This window comes from Caenorhabditis elegans, chromosome IV, assembly GCF_000002985.6.
Source record: "Caenorhabditis elegans chromosome IV".
NCBI classification, from domain to species: Eukaryota; Metazoa; Nematoda; class Chromadorea; order Rhabditida; family Rhabditidae; genus Caenorhabditis; species Caenorhabditis elegans.
Window position 1 is genome coordinate 3,138,404 of NC_003282.8, and position 19,049 is coordinate 3,157,452.

At 36.1% G+C, this 19,049-nt stretch overlaps 2 protein-coding genes, 1 non-coding gene and 1 pseudogene across 5 annotated transcripts; all 4 read left to right on the forward strand.

The window, feature by feature from the left end:
• The first annotated feature begins 1,429 nt into the window (after window positions 1–1,429).
• T23E1.2 lies at window positions 1,430–8,320 on the forward strand (annotated as a pseudogene). Its single transcript has 10 exons — window positions 1,430–1,484; window positions 1,793–2,021; window positions 2,072–2,184; window positions 3,189–3,390; window positions 3,446–3,600; window positions 4,444–4,584; window positions 5,461–5,601; window positions 5,656–6,438; window positions 8,016–8,171; window positions 8,227–8,320. Coding segments are annotated over exons 1-10 (2,069 nt in total).
• T23E1.3 lies at window positions 7,484–10,482 on the forward strand (the record flags this gene model as incomplete). 2 transcript variants are annotated; one of them, NM_001028229.3, is made up of 3 exons in its annotated part: window positions 7,484–8,713; window positions 9,962–10,129; window positions 10,178–10,482. In NM_001028229.3, 3 exons carry the CDS (start codon window positions 8,491–8,493, stop codon window positions 10,453–10,455), a joined length of 669 nt encoding a protein of 222 aa, NP_001023400.1. The 2 variants fall into 2 exon arrangements, with proteins under 2 accessions (NP_001023400.1, NP_001368196.1); NM_001380128.1 differs by lacking the exons at window positions 7,484–8,713; window positions 9,962–10,129 and having other exon boundaries at window positions 10,261–10,455.
• 21ur-12174 lies at window positions 8,482–8,502 on the forward strand. Its single transcript, NR_053025.1, has one exon.
• A 2,475-nt stretch (window positions 10,483–12,957) lies between the features above and the next one.
• On the forward strand, window positions 12,958–17,659 carry T23E1.1 (Sulfatase domain-containing protein). The gene is made up of 13 exons (NM_001356913.2): window positions 12,958–13,118; window positions 13,172–13,268; window positions 13,947–14,057; window positions 14,321–14,402; window positions 14,450–14,713; window positions 14,825–15,043; window positions 16,150–16,376; window positions 16,431–16,556; window positions 16,599–16,787; window positions 17,080–17,190; window positions 17,247–17,322; window positions 17,374–17,486; window positions 17,533–17,659. Exons 1-13 carry the CDS (start codon window positions 12,974–12,976, stop codon window positions 17,582–17,584), a joined length of 1,812 nt encoding a protein of 603 aa, NP_001343691.1. The 5' UTR covers window positions 12,958–12,973; the 3' UTR covers window positions 17,585–17,659.
• Window positions 17,660–19,049: the final 1,390 nt, after the last annotated feature.

The window sequence follows — 19,049 nt, forward strand, 5'->3', positions numbered from 1 at the left end:
AGGCACCAAAAGATAGCCACAATTTAGCTATGTCGGCACTGAAAGGTACTTGTACTTAGGTACTTAGGCGCGTAGGCATGAAGTAGGCATGAATAGAATACCGAAAAAACCCCGATTTTCAAAATTCCAAATTTTCAGCGATCCTACAACGACTACTGACCCCATTACAATGACGTCATCAGTAAACGGGCGCTCCTTGCCACCATCACCACCACCACCGATCTCTTCCTCCACCAACCCAATTCTCGTCTTTTTCTTCTCATCCATATTATCTGTGGTCCCGACATTCCTGATAGCTATGATAAAAATGATCCAAATCCCAATTGGCGACTGTGTTCCGCGTTGTTCCTCGATTTTTTCACTTCCTAGTTCTTTGTCTAAAATTTTTGGTTTTCTTTCGGAGATGTCAATGAATTCGAATTCGTGTTGCCAAATACTTGGTTTTATTCAATTTTTGGAGCTGGTAGATCAAAACGGTTCCGACCAATCAGCAACGTTTGCGATGCCCATGTGCAATGCTGATTGGTCCGTAGAGGATTCGGAAGATCCACGTGGTGTCAGAATGCCCCATTTCGTTGTGATCTACAAAAAAATGCGGGATTTCAAACGCAGACTTCTCAACTGATTTTTTTTGGAAAAAAATTCCCGCATTTTTTGTAGATCAAACTGTTATAGGACAACCTGACACCACGTGAAGATCAACCAGGAGTGTGCGGCAATTGTTGTCGACAAGTTCGGCTATAAATTCGGCAAATTGCCGGTTTGCCGAAAATTTGGATTTTTGCCAAATTGCCGATTTGCCGTTTGCCGGAGAAACGGAAACACTTAAAACTGGGTATATTTTCATAGAAATTTCTTACATTTTCAAAATGAATGTATGAACAATTTTTCCAAAAAAAAAAATACAAAACCGGCAAATTCGGCAAATTAGTAACTTGCCGGTTTGCCGATTTGCCGGAAATTTTCAATTCCGGCATTTTGCCCATTTGCCGAAAAAATCGTTTGCCGCCCACCCGTGGAAAAGACGTGGTACACATTTTATACACGTCATGCTAACCGCCAATTACCTCGTTTTTTCAGGAAAAATATTAAATTAAATTGCTGGTTACAAAATTGCTAGTTGCAAAAAATTGTGAAATTCGGGTACAAAGTTAGATATAAAATTAGATTTTTTTAATGAACTACTTTAATTTGAAAGTTTCTTCGTTAGGAAGCGGCCGACATTTTCTGGTTCTCTGGGTTTCAGTAGGCAGAGAGTAGGCATGCCTATAGGCACGAGGCAGGCATTATTTTTTATGCTAGCGCGTTTCACTTGTATTTGCACACAATAATATGTTATATGTGTTTCTGTTATCAGTACCTAACATTTTTTCTTTGGTGTAGTTTTTGTGTGTGCTTACATACCTGATATTGTCCGTTTCTCTAAAAAATGAATCTGGAAAAGTTAAGCGAGCTATTGTGCTTTCAATGTGGAAAGCTTTATGGTAAGATTTAGAATTAACATTGAAATTTGTTGATTTTTTAACCTTTCACGTAGGCACGTATAGGCGGTAGGCAGGCGTGTCTAAAAAAGGAAAGTACTTATTTTATCCTTATTCTTGGCAAAGCTGATGTCTACTTTTATTTAGTTTTGTGTAGAATTTTCTCATTTTTCAAAAGAAGTTATTTAAAAAATTAAAGTTTTTGGAAACGGTCCCTAATTCTTGATTTTCAGAAAAATCTAAAATAGACATTTGTGAAAAAGAAAAAAATAAAAAATAAATCGGAGGTTCGAAATTTAAAAAATTTTTAGAATCCATCACAAAACCTGATGACGAAGCGATTCTTGTCCCTGTTCTCGGTGCCTGCCTACACTCGATTTGCATTTTATGCGCAACTGGTCTAGAATCACCAAATTCTTGTCCAATTTGTGAAAACCCAGAAGCTTTTGGGAATATCATCAGCAATTGTACAGCTTTGAACACAAAGCGCCGAGTTTTGTGGAAGCTGTCAAACTAGAAGAGCAAATTATTCAAGACTATGTAATTTTAATACATTTTTTTAAAATATAAAACCTATTATTAATTTTCAGGATGAACCACCTCCGAACCTTGCCCCAGCTCCTTCGATTCCACGTTTTGCAGCTGTTCCCGTGTTTCCTCGTTCTAGAATTCCGGCTACTTATCCATATCGAAGATTTGAGCCGTACGTTTTCGACGGGCTTACTCGAAATGATGGAAAATTGCTCCAAAAAAAACCGAATTTCTCATTAAAAAACACCCAAAATCAGCAGAAATTGTCAATTTTTGTGTGCATTTTTGGTTAATAACTACTGAAATCCACAAAAAATTTACAAAATGATGCAAAATCCGGATGCGGAAAACTTGGTGAAATTGATTTCAGCTAAATATTGCCGAAATTGCATGAAATTGGCAGAAAAATATCGGGAATATGCTGAAAACTGCGTTCTTATGAATATTTAGCGAAAAAATAATTTTTTAAAGTGTTTTTCATGGTATTTCTGGCAAGTTGAATCGAAAAATCGATTTAAAAAAAGAATAAACTTCCAAAATGTGACAATAAAAAAAAATTTTTAATCCTTTTAAAAAAATTCCGGACACAATCATTTTTAAAAAAGATTTTTCGCGAAAAAGCAATATTTTTATGAAGTTTGGCGATTCTAGTTAAATTTTATATGAATTTTTTTTTTTTTATATCAAAAATATCGATTTTTCTCCATTTTTCAAAGAAACAATCATTTTTCTGGTGTGAAATGGTTTAAGATCTCTATTTTTCATTAAAAACCAAGAAAAATAGGAAAAAAAAATCAATTTAATTTGACTTTTACACTTTTACAATAACAAAAAAAAATCCTTCATAAATTCCCATTTTTATGACTTTTTCAGGAAAAAACCTCCAAAAATTGATTTAATCGGTTATTCTACTTAAATTTACTATGAATTTTATACTTTTAGAGCAATAAAACCCCTAAAATAAAATAAAAAAAGAAATCGAAAAGTTAGGTTTTTAAATCAAAAAAAAAATCATATTTTAACTTTAAAATCATTATTAAATTCGGATAAATTCCAATTTTTTCCGATTTTTTCGGAAAAAAATCCAATTCAAATTTGCTATGAAATTTACTATTTTAGAGCAATAAAAATCTTTAAAAATTTGCAAAAAAAAAACCGAAAAGTATACATTTTCAGTTTCGAGCACACTTCAGAACACGGATATTCATCAGTTGAACGATATAATGAAGAAGTTGCAACTCGATTTCTACTTGGAAATGGACTTCCACTAACTTCAATTGAAGATCATGATTTGAGAACATTTCTGACAACTTTAAATCCAAGTAGATCACTTCCAGAGCCAAGTAATATGACTACAAAAGCATATGGAGAATATAGAGTTGGTTAAAATTCAAAAATTTAATTAAAAATCCCAAGAAAACCTGAAATTTCAGCCGTCACTGTCATATCAAAAATCAATTGGACCACTAAATGTGACTATTGAGGCGATTCGGAAAAATGAAATTTTCCTTTCTATTTCCGTTCATTATTACGATTCACTTGGAGAACGGCATAATACTGTTCATTTTGAGAAGATTATTCTGGCAGAGTTCGATTTTTAATTAATTTTTTGTTTAATTTTGAGGAGAATTTAGCTTTAATTTGCTCTAAAAATGGCTCAAAAACTGAGAAAAAATTGAAAAAAAGACATTTTTGTGTTTTTTTTACAAAGGTGGAGTACCGAAATCTGGGAAATATTTTCAAATGACTCCAATTTTTCCCCTGATTCCGAAAATCTAAGTGAAAAAATTCAAAAAAAAAAAAAACATTTCCCTGGTTTTATATTTAAGCTTGAAATCCCGAATTTCATTTGTGCCTCGCTCTATTTTTTGAAATTCGCATTCGCATTGGAGCGCGCTTGCATCGTTTTATTTTTTCGTTAATCTATTTTGTCCGAATTCAATATTTTTAAAAGCCAGTTTCATTCGTTTTTGTTGAGATTTGAAACAGGTTTTAAAACCATTAAATTAGGCGAAAATAAATAAAAAACGAAAAAAATCAAACGATGCAAGCGCGCTCCAATGCGAATTTCTTTGGGCGCAAATTTCAAAAAATAGATCGGCGCACAAATCAAATTCGTGATTTCAAGCCTAAATATAAATCATCAGGGAAATTTTTTTGAATTTTTTTCACATTGATATTCGGAATCAGGAGAAAATTTGGAGTCATTTAAAAATATTTCCCAGTTTTCGCTACTCCACCTTAAAATTGCTCCAAAAATAGTTCAAAAACTGAGAAAATCGTCAGAAAAATCATTTTTCTCATTTTTGCACCAAATTTACTAAATTTTAACCGATTTTTTTGGTTTTTTTCCAGGAAAAGAGCAAGTTAAAGCAAAATCCTCTGTCCACTTTAAAACATTAACTCCGAATATAATTTAAATATTTTTCAGTTATGAAGGAAAAGTGGTGGCAGATCGATTGCGACGGGTTATTGATGCGAATAAATCGATGAATTTTGGAATTTCGAATATTCTTTCTCCAAATCTTCGAATGTTGACTTTAGTAGCTGAAAATATGCCTTTTAAGAATAGGTTAGCAAGGATTTTGCATCAAAAATGACTGAAAAATCGATAATTTCATAGGAAAAATGACTGAAAATTGAAAAAAAAACGTATTTCAAATTTTAAAACAGAAAAAAAATAAGGAAAAAAATAATTTATTTGCACGGAAATTCGATAATAATTTAGTCTTTTTTGTTGAGAAATTGAGAAAAAATAATCATAAAAAAATTAGAAAATTACTTTAAATTCGGTAAATTGAGATTGTTTTCTGACATTTCCTGCAATTTTTTTAAAATGTGAAAAATCAAAAAATTGCCAAATTTCAGCAAAAAAGCGGAATTACGGTAATGCGACTTTTTCGAAATTAAAAAAAATCAATTTTCAACATTTTCCCCAAACAGAAAATGTTTTTTGACCACTTTTCGTTTTAAATTTGGCGAAATTTTCAATTAAAAAGAGTATATTAATAAAAAGTAGACAAAAAATGCACAAGAAAGACTGAAGAAAATCGAAAAACCAAAAAAAAAATAGTTTTCTCTGAAAAAAACGAAAAAATTTTTCAAACTTTTTCCAAAAAATTCAAGGGTGTGGGTTTTCCGAGATGTCGAAAAAAATTTGATTTTTAAAAAATGTCTTAAAATTTCGATCATTTTTCTTCTTTAGAAACAGTTTTTTCATCAACATGAACAAAATTTGATGAAAAAAAAAATATTTTTAAGGTTATTTAATTTTAAAATTTTAAAAAATGCCCAGAAAATGTTTTCTGGACATTTTTTTTCGATTTTTTAATTTTCCGGAAAAATCAATACTATATTTGCTATTTTCTAAAACCAAAAAATGTAAATCCTCCTATTTTTTCACAAATTTAGCTTTAAAAAATCCAAAAAAATCCAAAAAATCTTCCAGATTCATCTGCTTCTTCTCATATCTCAGCAACATCGCCCGTGAAGTCATTCAATTTCCAGAATTCTTGAGCTCTCTGAAATTGCTCAGAGAATACGTTGGAGCTCTTCGCAAGCATCCAGAAGTTTACACAAAGTTCAGAAAGTAATCATTTATTTTTTGAACTATAAAATTAAATTAATTTAAATTCATTTTCAGAATGCTAATAGAATCAAAAATCACCACGGATATTCCTGCTCTTGACGTTGAATCCGATTGGCTTTCAACTCTTCAATTCCTCTCAACATGTGGTCTTTTAAATGAGACTTTTTCAAATCTACACGAAAATTGGTGTATGCCAAAGTATTTGGATGCTGTTCAAGAGAATTCGATGGCTTTTCTCTTAGATTTCTTGTTGGTGCTCTGCAACGTGGCAACTCAGATCTGCTCGGAGGATAGTTCAGTGTCACAAGTGCTATATTCAATGTCAATTGTGAATAATGCAATTGAAAACTGTGGAATTGTGGAGGCGAGAGAGAAAATGCGATCTACGTTCAGCAAATATTATTCATCGATTTCAAACGGAAAAATTGGAGATTTTTATTCAATTTCTGCACTTTTAGATCCCAGATATGGCTATTCACCAATGATTTTCTCAGAAGAAGATTGGGAAAATGTTGAGGGAAAGCTATTAAAAGAGATGAGTACAACACATCAAAAGAATCTTATTGTTCGAAAAGAATTACAACGATACAGAGAACTTTTAGTTAATCGGCCATTATTTGATGAATCAAATACTCCAGGAATGTGGTGGAATGATTTACAAGAAGAATTATCATTTATGTATAAAAAATGGTTTGAATATTCCGGACTTCCAGCTGTATCGATTGATGGAAAACGATTTTTTGCAAAAGGGGGAAAACTGGCTCATTTGTTTGCTACACTTGATGAGGAATTGCATTTTAAGGCAATGCTTTTGGCACAGAGTTCTCAGGATTTTGTGTAAGTTGCTGGAGAAGAGGAGGTTTTTTGCAAGCCTGCGGCGCGGTTTTTCAAAATTTCTCGTTTTCACTGCAACTTTTTCCTCACGAGGGACGAGGAAAAGTGGTTTCTAGGCCATGGCCGAGGGGCCGACAAGTTTCAGCGGCCATTTATCTTGCTTTGTTTTCCGCCTGTTTTCTTTTGTTTTTCACAGCTTTTTCCCGTTTTTTCTTTTTTAAACTGATAAATAAATACTTTTTGCAGATGCTAAATCAAATTTCCAAGTAAAAAAATTATGTATTCAGTGGGCAAGCAGCGGTGAAAGTGGTCAATGTAATATGATGGATTAGGGGAATACAAAACCTAAGGTGAAAAAGCCGAGATTATCGCACAAAAAGTTGAATTTTGAAAACCTCAAAACTGTTTCAGCGGTCTCGTTATGAAAATCAGGTAATTTCAGCATCTAAGCATCATATGTATCATGTTTCAGAAAAAGTTTAGGTTTTGTATTTTTTTTTTTTTAAAGCTGTGAAAAACAAAAGAAAACAGGCGGAAAACAAAGCAAGTTAAATGGCCGCTGAAACTTGTCGGCCCCTCGGCCATGGCCTAGAAACCACTTTTCCTCGTCCCTCGTGAGGAAAAAGTTGCAGTGGTTTTTGGCACTGAAAATTGCGAAAATTTGAATTATTTGTCAAGAATTCCGTGAGGTGAATTTATTGATTTTTCCACAAAAAATGCGCACCCGGTCTCGACACGACTTTTCTAATTCAAAAGTACATGTGCCTTTAAGGAGTACTGTATATATAGGCCACGCGCCCATAAAACCGTGCGGAAATTCAAATTTTGCACTTTTCCCACAGTTAATTTTTTTTCTCTAAGCCTCTCAATCTCTAACATCCCTCAACTTTTGTTTTCCGAAACCGTGCGGAGGTTGCAAAACTTGAAGTTCCGCACGGTTCTATGGGCGTGGCCAATCCCCCGATTGGGATCCCCCGCCGCTGGCAATCCTCTCGAGTTTATTGATTTTTTCCATCAAAAAATACGGTACCGGTAGTTCTCGACACGACAGATCTTTTTTTCTGATTCAACAAAGCATGTGCCTTTAAGGAAGACTGTAGATCTTAAAAATTGCGGATTTTTCTTCTTTTTTTCTTCCATTCCCTCATAATTTTACGGATTTATGAATTTTAAACTAAAACAATCAAAGAAATTTGCGCAAAAATAAGATATTGGGAACTACAGTACTCCTTAAAGGCGCATACTCTTTTGAATCATAAAAACATCTTTCGTGCCGGGACCTGAATCGCAAAGAGTCACATTTGGGTAATATAAACACGAATAATTGAGAATCAGTGGCGTTTTTTTTTCAACTTTTTTGTGAATTTTTTGCAAAAATAGCAATTAAAAAACCTGTTGAAAAGCTCGAATTTCTGCGATTTTCTGCGAAAAAATTGGATTTTCATAATTTTCACAAAAAGCTGAAATAACCGTTTCAAAAAAGAAGAAAGGCCTAAAAACCGTGCGGCAGACTTGCAAATTGACGCTCCGCCTCTTTTCTGCGGCTCGATACAATTTCTACTAAAAAATCCGTATTTCAGTGGCCGTGGAAGAGCAAGTGTTCTGGTTTTCAATCAAATAACCGACGGAGCAAGTACATTCAGACGGCTTGAAAATGAAGATTCAGTGAAAATGGAAGTTGACGACAATGATGAAGAAACGGAACGATCAATTCCAGTAGAGAATATTAAACTAGAGTTAGGAATTTCTGATTCCAATGTTTTTTCTTTCAAAAAAAAAATCAATTTTCAGACTCGTTGAGCAACCACCATCTGCTCCTGAAACCACTCATGATCCTGTACTTCAAGAGATAAAAGCAGAGGAACCCGATGATTTCACTGCATAATTTCATTTTATTTCATTTAAATTGTTGAATTTGTTGTTGTTAATGTTTGTGAACGAAATAAAAATCATTTTTTCAAAAATTCCAACTACTCACGTGAACAAAAAAAAAAACTAATTGTTGGATTTTGATCAGAAAAAGGGGAAAGTTTATCGGGAAAGTATTGTTCGGCAATGAACTCGATCGAGGAAGTGTCAAGCTGTACGAAGAATCTGGAAGCAGGACAATATGTACAAGAATCCATGAATCGGCTTCTCAATCTGAAAATGACTATGGGTCAATGCAGACGGTTTCGATTGAAGCATCTTTTCGAAAGATATTCGAAATTTGAGAAGTTTTCTCAAACTGTGAAGGTTTTGTTGCATAGAATTCGAATTTTGGAGATGAAACCGACCGGTGAGTTTTTTTTTTGTTTTGAATGAAAATCGACAACTTCTTGAGTTTTTTGCTGCGAACACGTGCTCGCTGGCTGTCTCAAAATTCACGTTTTCTCGCGGACGAGAAAACTTGAGAAATGTGAGAAAATGGCCTAGAAAATCCTGGAAGAGGAGAATTCCTCGTCCACAGCCAAAATAGCGTGTGAAAGAAGAGACGCAGACGGCAAAACGGTTATTCTTGGCGTTTTTCACGTCCAGAGAAAAAAGTAGTATCTGCGTCTCTCACGCCCAATGGATAGCGAGAGTTGGCGCCAACGTGAATTCTCAATGAGGCGCGTTTGCTTCAAAATTATGCAAAAGGACAGCCAGCACGTGTGCGAATAATGTTGAATGTGTCAATGTCAACACTGCAACTTTTTCCTCACGAGGGACGAGGAAAAGTGGTTTCTAGGCCATGGCCGAGGGGCCGACAAGTTTCAGCGGCCATTTATCTTGATTTGTTTTCCGCCTGTTTTCTTTTGTTTTTCACAGCTTTTTCCCGTTTTTTCTTATTAAAACTGATAAATAAATACTTTTTGCAGATGCTAAAACAATTTTCAAGTAAAAAAATTATGTATTCAGTGGGCAAGCAGCGGTGAAAGTGGGCAATGTAAAATGATGGATTACGGAAATACAAAACCTAAACTTTTTCTGAAACATGATACATATGATGCTTAGATGCTGAAATTACCTGATTTTCATAACGAGACCGCTGAAACAGTTTTGAGGTTTTCAAAATTCAACTTTTTGTGCGATAATCTCGGCTTTTTCACCTTAGGTTTTGTATTCCCCTAATCCATCATATTACATTGACCACTTTCACCGCTGCTTGCCCACTGAATACATAATTTTTTTACTTGGAAATTTGATTTAGCATCTGCAAAAAGTATTTATTTATCAGTTTAAAAAAGAAAAAACGGGAAAAAGCTGTGAAAAACAAAAGAAAACAGGCGGAAAACAAAGCAAGATAAATGGCCGCTGAAACTTGTCGGCCCCTCGGCCATGGCCTAGAAACCACTTTTCCTCGTCCCTCGTGAGGAAAAAGTTGCAGTGTTGATTTACGCAGCTCGTGTACTCCTCGAGAAGAAGTGCAGTGAAAATTGATACATTTACTGCGAATTATGAACCTTGCCGTCATTGGAACATTGACATTAGAGCGCGCTTAGACTTTTGTTTTCAAAATTCGCATTATTCCAGAGTATTATAACTGCAATAAATTCTATTTCAGACCCTCGACGAAAACGTTTCGCATCCGAATCATTGCCTTGTCGAAAGCTTCCGAAACGTTCACCGATTCCGAATAGAAAACCAGTATCTATTCCGACAGAGTGGATAGTAGAACATCCACCGATTCCATCAGTATCTGAAAAAGTTCCAGAACTGATTGATGTTTCTGGTGAGTTAGCATATATTCGATATTTTAAATTAATTTCCATTTTTTCAGAACTTCAAAATCTGGAACAAATCGAGTACGAACGCCTGCGTCCGACACTTGTCACTCTCACCGCCAGACAACTAAAATCATTCATGGACCGTAATCCGGAAATTGAAGAAATCGCCGACGGACTGTTCAGAAGACATTGCCAAGTTGATTGCCCGCAGGACGTACCGTACAAGACTATGACAGAAACGTGGAGAACTATTCATGATGTGCATATTAATTGGAAAATGTATAATGAGACTTTGCAACAGGATCGCGTTGATTCATATTGCATCGATTGAATTTCAATAAACAGTATTATGAATGGGGTGATTTTTACAAAAATTACTTTACAGACCCTAAATTATTAAACTGTAAAAAATTAAGGTAGATAAACGCGCTCTATTGACAAATTTCATGTGCTCCACGATGAGAATGTTTTCAAATCTCTACACTAAAACTAAAAATGGGGGGGGGGGGGGGGGAGTTTTTCCGGCAAATCGGCAAACTTGCAGACTTTAACATTTCCGGCAAATCGGCAAATTGCCGGAATTGAACATTTCCGGCAAATAGGCAAATTGCCGAAATTGAAAGTTCCTGCGAATTGGAAAATTGCCGGAATTGAAAGTTCCTGCGAATTGGCAAATTGCCGGAATTGAACATTTCCGGCAAATAGGCAAATTACCGAAATTAAACATTTCCGGCAAATAGGCAAATTGCCGAAATTGAAAATTTCCTGCGAATTGGCAAATTGCCGGAATTGAAAAGTTCAAAAGTTCCGGCGAATTGGCAAATTGCCGGAATTGAAAAGTTCCGGCGAATTGGCAAATTGCTGGAATTGAAAAGTTCCGGCGAATTGGCAAATTGCCGGAATTGAACATTTCCGGCAAATAGGCAAATTGCCGAAATTAAACATTTCCGGCAAATAGGCAAATTGCCGAAATTAAACATTTCCGGCAAATCGGCAAATTGCCGAAATTGAACATTTCCGGCAAATAGACAAATTGCCGAAATTGAAAATTTCCTGCGAATTGGCAAATTGCCGGAATTGAAAAGTTCAAAAGTTCCGGCGAATTGGCAAATTGCCGGAATTGAAAAGTTCCGGCGAATTGGCAAATTGCCGGAATTGAACATTTCCGGCAAATAGGCAAATTGCCGGAATTGAAAAGTTCAAAAGTTCCGGCGAATTGGCAATTTGCCGGAATTGAAAAGTTCCGGCGAATTGGCAAATTGCCGAAATTGAAAATTTCCTGCGAATTGGCAAATTGCCGGAATTGAAAAGTTCAAAAGTTCCGGCGAATTGGCAAATTGCCGGAATTGAAAAGTTCCGGCGAATTGGCAAATTGCCGGAATTGAACATTTCCGGCAAATAGGCAAATTGCCGAAATTAAAAATTTCCGGCAAATAGGCAAATTGCCGAAATTAAACATTTCCGGCAAATCGGCAAATTGCCGAAATTGAACATTTCCGGCAAATAGGCAAATTGCCGAAATTGAAAATTTCCTGCGAATTGGCAAATTGCCGGAATTGAAAAGTTCAAAAGTTCCGGCGAATTGGCAAATTGCCGGAATTGAACATTTCCGGCAAATAGGCAAATTACCGAAATTAAACATTTCCGGCAAATAGGCAAATTGCCGAAATTGAAAATTTCCTGCGAATTGGCAAATTGCCGGAATTGAAAAGTTCAAAAGTTCCGGCGAATTGGCAAATTGCCGGAATTGAAAAGTTCCGGCGAATTGGCAAATTGCTGGAATTGAAAAGTTCCGGCGAATTGGCAAATTGCCGGAATTGAACATTTCCGGCAAATAGGCAAATTGCCGAAATTAAACATTTCCGGCAAATAGGCAAATTGCCGAAATTAAACATTTCCGGCAAATAGGCAATTGCCGAAATTGAAAATTTCCGGCAAATCGGCAAATTGCCGAAATTGAACATTTCCGGCAAATAGGCAAATTGCCGGAATTGAAAAGTTCAAAAGTTCCGGCGAATTGGGAAATTGCCGGAATTGAACATTTCCGGCAAATAGGCAAATTTCCGAAATTAAACATTTCCGGCAAATAGGCAAATTGCCGAAATTGAACATTTCCGGCAAATCGGCAAATTGCCGGAATTGAACATTTCCGGCAAATCGGCAAATTGCCGGAATTGAACATTTCCGGCAAATCGGCAAATTGCCGGAATTGAACATTTCCGGCAAATAGACAAATTGCCGAAATTAAACATTTCCGGCAAATAGGCAAATTGCCGAAATTGAACATTTCCGGCAAATCGGCAAATTGCCGGAATTGAACATTTCCGGCAAATCGGCAAATTGCCGGAATTGAACATTTCCGGCAAATAGACAAATTGCCGAAATTAAACATTTCCGGCAAATAGGCAAATTGCCGGAACTGAAAATTTCCGGCAAATCGGCAAATTGCTGGAACTGAAAATTTCCGGCAAATCGGCAAATTGCCGGAATTGAAAGTTCCTGCGAATCAGCAAATCGAAATGTGATTTTGCACTTTTTTTGTTGAAAATTTCGATTTTAATCGGCAAAGTTGTTTGCCGATTTGCAGAATTTGTAGACAAAAAAAATTTGCCGAATGGCAATTGACGCCCACCTCTGCTACAAATTCCTAAAAAAACGTCACAGTGGCGCCTTTAATAAAAACCCGCAGAAATAATAAAAATCCCTTTGCGGCCCCAGATTAAATCAAAAAACAAAACTATACATAAACGTTCAAACGAAATGCCGCCGGACAATTTATGCAAATTCTGGCCTACTTTCTTTTGGGTATGCTTGTAAGAAACTATGTGTAATCGTGTTTGTTTGGGTCAATGTGGCGATTCCTTGTCATCCTAACTTTGATCTCCATCATTTTCTGTATAGGATTCTGGATTCAAATCAGCAATTATAGAGTTAGAGCGCATCGTCGGGAATTTGAAAGTGTTGAACCATTTAATAATTTCAAATTTTTCAATGGTAGGGTAGTCTTCTTTTTATCAAAAAATTATTTCAAAAATCAATTTTTCCAGAAATTGGTCAAGTTGAAGATGAAAATGAAAATTCCTGTTATCCATACATGGTGCATTCCATTGAAGCAGACATTCTTGGACTTATTTCACCGATGATGTAAGAGATAAATCACCACAAAACGTTTTGGCACCCCCTTTTCTTGAAATTTCAAAAGAAATTGTTTGCAAATTTACTAATTTTAATTGTTAAATTGACAACCCCCACTATTTTCTTAGTCGTGTCCTATAAATTCCAGTTCAAAATTCAGAAATCGCGCGTCAAATTCGATGTTTGCGTACTTTTGGCGCTACCGTACCACTGGGCTAGCACGTGGTGTCAGAGTGTTCCATCACGGTGTGATCTACAAAAAATGCGGGAAACAAGACGCAGAGAGTTTTCAACTGTTGTCGCACGGTTGAGAATGTCACATTTTTTAGGAAAAAAATTCCCGGATTTTTTGTAGATCAAACCGTTATGGGAAAACCTGGCACCACGTGGAATACTAATCTGATGAAAAATTTCAAACTGTCAAGTTATTCACCGATTTTTGAGTGGAAATTTCAAAGATTGCGTGAAATTTTTGGTGGTTGCGTACTTTTGGCGTCATCGTAATCGCATGGCAATGACCCAATAAACTGCTGGCGCGTTTCTCGCGACCGTCGAAAATTTTAACGTTGAAAAGTGATTTCCTTCTTTTTGCTACTATAAAGTTTTCGAAAGTTCGATTTTCAGGCAGAAATTTTGTGGAATTTATGAACTTTAAAAACTTTTGAATAACTTGGTGATTTTTTTCAGATTTTCGTGCAATTCTCCTATGGGCAACTGGGCGAACTTTTCGGACGGTATTCTGACAATAAGCGAACGAATATTTGAAAAACGGAAAGCCGAGCAAAATCAAAATTTTACGTGAGTCTTGACATTCTACCGGGGGCGCTTTTATCCCGCATAGTTGTTCTGAAAAAGTTAAAACATTAGAAAAAGTTCAAAAACGTTAAAGTCAGGGTGGCAAACGATTTTTCCGGCAGATCGGCAAATCGGCAAATTGTATAAAAATTTCTGGCAATTTGCCGATTTGCCGAATTTGTCGACAAACAAAAAAAAAGATACGCCTTGACATTTTTTAGATTCCTCGACTATTTGAAAAAATAAAATATCAAGCATTTTTCCAGATGTGTCTACGCTGAAATAGTCCCTAAAACGGAACTTCCAAACGGTACTATATTAGCAGAAGCATCGAAACTTGAGACTCCTGTAAGTTAACCGTAACCCCCCAATCTACCTAAAAATTCAACTTCCAGATAGAACCTGGAATTCCAACCAAAATCGAATCAGAACAATTCGTGGTGTTTTGTCGTGATCCTTTTGGAAATCATTTTTATAACAAAACATTTTTCAATTTTCTGCCGAGAAGTGAAACATTGACGAATTTGTCGAGTTCTGATGAATCTTTGATGATATTATCAATATCTGGAATGTCTCACAATCAAGCAATGCGCCATCTAAAAAGAAGTTTGAAATTTGCCGCTGACAATGAGTTTCAGTCATTTTCAATGTTTAACCAGGTCAGGGAAAGTTTCACAGGGCGCAACAAAAGTGCCTCTCACGCGGACGAGAGATTCGAGAAAAGTCGACAACGTGGTAACTTCCCCAAAAACCCAAAATAATAATTTCAGAGATCCCAAGACAATTTGGAAAACTCTCTAAAAACGTTTGGAGGATCTGAAAAAGTATGGAATATTGCGAAGAACAACGGATGCCCGACATTTTTGAATACGGATTCTCCGAAGTTCTCGAAAATGTATGGGTATCAATTTGATTATCATTCAAATCTGTATAGCTCCTTTAACAAACAGTACCTGGGACAAGTTGACAATTGCATTTCAGATGGAAGTGTGGGTTAAATTTTTATTGATTGTGTGCCTGCCTGCCTACCTACCTACGCCCCGGCCAATCCACAAGCCTCCCATCGCCCGCGCCTTCCCGTTTTCCGTTTTTTTAAAATGTTAGTACTGCAGCCGACGATATGCGGCTCTTGCGTCTCCACACTTTATGTGCCATTTACAGAATACACTGCAACTTTTTCCTCACGAGGGACGAGGAAAAGTGGTTTCTAGGCCATGGCCGAGGGGCCGACAAGTTTCAGCGGCCATTTATCTTGCTTTGTTTTCCGCCTGTTTTCTTTTGTTTTTCACAGCTTTTTCCCGTTTTTTCTTATTAAAACTGATAAATAAATACTTTTTGCAGATGCTAAAACAATTTCCAAGTAAAAAAATTATGTATTCAGTGGGCAAGCAGCGGTGAAAATGGGCATTGTAATATGATGGATTAGGGGAATACAAAACCTAAACTTTTTCTGAAACATGATACATATGATGCTTAGATGCTGAAATTACCTGATTTTCATAACGAGACCGCTGAAACAGTTTTGAGGTTTTCAAAATTCAACTTTTTGTGCAAAAATCTCTACTTTTTCACCAAAAAAGTTGAATTTTGAAAACCTCAAAACTTTTTCAGCGATCTCGTTATGAAAATCAGGTAGTCTCAGCATCTAAGCATCATATGTATCATGTTTCAGAAAAAGTTTAGGTTTTGTATTCCCGTAATCCATCATATTACAATGCCCACTTTCACCGCTGCTTGCCCACTGAATACATGATTTTTTTACTTGGAAATTGTTTTAGCATCTGCAAAAAATATTTATTTATCAGCTTAATTAAGAAAAAACAAAAAAAATCAATGAAAAACGAAAGAAAACAGGCGGAAAACAAATCAAGATAAATGGCCGCTGAAACTTGTCGGCCCCTCGGCCATGGCCTAGAAACCACTTTTCCTCGTCCCTCGTGAGGAAAAAGTTGCAGTGAGAATCATGGATACTGTAGAGTCGCGTTACGCAGCGCCCGGCATTTGTTGGGTTTCTTATTGACACGGTCTAGACAGTAGGCATGCATGTAGGCAGGTAGATATCTCCCGTGCCTACGTAAGAAGTTAAGAGTTCCAGGTTACTGTGGAAGATGCCATCACACTTTGGACCAACTTCTCCCTGACTTTCCACCCCAATCTATGCCACTTTTCTCTTTTACACTTCACGGAAGTTGCTGGCCCAGGAGATGGGAAAATTGTGAATATTGATGAAGTTTTGAATAATTCCCTGGAAATACTTCAAAGTTTTGGAGTACTTCATAACACAACTGTTGTGATTTTGAGTGATGGAGGTACTGGGAATAGGTAAAATATCTGGAAATCTTGAAAATTGAAATTTTTATTGATTTTTTATTTCAGCACGATATTTGAGACAGAGACTGGAAAATTGGAGTCAAGATATGGAGTTTTCTTGATTAGACTTTCAGATAGTTACAGAAAAAGGTTTCCAGAAAACGCTGAGATTTTGAAGAAGAATGTTGACAGGTAGGCATGTATAAATGCCTACAGGTGTTGTAAAAATTTCAGATTAATCACTAACCAAGATGTGGCGGAAACATTGAAGCACATAATTTACGATCAAAATCAAGAAAATGTTACATTTGAAAATTCTTTGCTTAGCCGAGAAAATTCAAAATCCAGAAGCTGTGACATTGCTGGAATCGAGGATGAATTTTGCATTTGCTCAAAACTTGCGCAGATTGGAATTGATAAACGGTTCGAATGTTTTCAAGCAAACTTTTTTTCGTGTTGAAATTTTGTCTTTGAAAATTTTTGTACAATTTTTGTTTGAAAAGATAGCTTGAATTTCCCACCAAAATTTTTGAAATATGAACATTTTACTTTCCCGCCAAATTTTAAAATTTAAAATTTTTTTTAATTCCAGCCATCATTTTTCAAAAAATAGAATTTTGAATTTCCCTCCACTATTTTTTTTTGAAAATTTAGAATTGGAAATTCCCGCTTAAAAATTTTTGAGAAATGCTCCTAATGACAATAATATTTTCAGACCCGAAATTTTACGCAATCTTCTGAAAATTGTGAAGCATGAATTTTCCGGCCAAAAATGCATTTTGAATATCGAAATTGACTCTGAAAATTTGAAGTTCAGAATTTACCGGTAACTTTTTTTATAACTTACATTCCTTTTTTTTTAAATATTTTTCTCAAATTCAGATCAATAACATTTTTCAAATTTTTCGGATTTCTTACAACTGCAACTGTAAAATTAGAAAAAGGATTTTCTAAGCCGGTATTTCATGACAAAACTTTTCTTCAAAAATAAAAAATAGAAAAATTTCAGATTCGACTGAAATTCGGAGGAAAAGCGAGATTTTTATCATTGGAGCCGGATGACTTGGAGCTCAGAGAACCTTTGAAATTTATAGAATCAAATCATAGTTTGGAAATGGATAGGTAATTTTTTCAAAATGGCGGTACTTTGAAAAAAAAAATTTTTCAGGGTTTCGGACAATTGCTATCGGAATATTATGGCGGCGTTTCAAAAGTTTTGAAAATTGAGATCAAATTGTTCTTTTATATGTATGTACTGAAAACAATAAAGAATTTTTTGAAATTAAAAATTTAAAGTCTTCACTCACACCCGCCTGGGAACCCCCTCTTCTAGCCCTGAAAACGCCTTAAATTGCACACGGAGCAAGTAGGGAGTGGATGCCTTGTAGGCTTAGGCTCGGACTTAGGCTTAGGCTCAGGATTAGGTTTAGGCTTAGGCTTAGACTGGGCGGGGGAAGAGAGCAAAAATAAGTTCCAGAAAATTCAAGAATTAAAAAAAGGAAATAAGCCTCCTAATTAGGCGAGGAGGCTGGCGAGAGGCGAGTTTTCAATCCATAATATCCGTGTTAAGCTATTTTTTTTTAATAAACTCTTCGAAAATATCTACTTTCCCTGCACCAGTTTTTCTCTTCCAAAATGTTCCAAATATGTATTGTTGAGTGGCGTAAGCAAAACAAAGTCAAGTCTCTAGTGAATACAAACACACGCTCTTCATTTTTTTTTTTGCTTGGGCGGCAGCGGTGGCGGCGGCTCGTGGAGCAATGAAATGATGGATATGACAAACAAAACTGCATTATCGATGGTCCTTTGGGACTCCTCTTGAGTGAGTGAAAGTGTTCCGGTAAGGTTTACATTCGGAATGTTTACGCGCATAACGAAAATGACTACAGTATAATGAGTATAATATCAGGCTGTCCAATTAGGGTTTGATCTACAAATAATGCGGGGACTTTTGCCCCTGAAGAATGTGACGTGAGCCCGCTTTTAACAATTGAACATTAGTCAAGAAGTCTAATTTTCCACAGTTCTCGTAGATCTACGAGAATCGCGGGAATTTCGATGCAGACTTATCAACAGATGGTTGAGAACGTGCTGATCTCACATTTTTTGGGGAAAAGTTCCCGCATTTTTTGTAGACAAACCGTAATGGGACAGCCTGACACCACGTACCGCTCATTTGCTTCTTCCAATTCCAATTTTTTTCCTCAAACCCTAACAATTTCTTCAATTTCCGCATTTCCCAAACAAACCAATTTTTCGAGAAAACCAGGTAAACCTCGTCGAAAATATAATTTCAGGTTGCCCGATTTTTGATAAATTACTAGTTTCGAGCCAACGCCGGACACACACACACACACGCGCCAAGAAAATTGGCATTTGCAATCTGTGTTGGGGCGACAGAATTTGTATATATTTTCTGTCTCACACCGCCTAAACATTTGAAAATAACCATATGATTTTGGAAATATGTGTAAGGGTTCAGAGATCAATCTGTGCAGGGTTTTATGCCTGCGTGCCTGCCTGCCTTTTATGCCTGCGTGCCTGCCTACCGCTGTTTTCCGGGCAAGCTGACGCCATGAGCCTTTCTAGACTACTTCTATTAGGTCTCCAAATAATTTCCGGGTCAAAAATCATAGCTTTGTTCGCTGCGTATCGATTTTTATGAAACTTTGGGATTTTATGTTA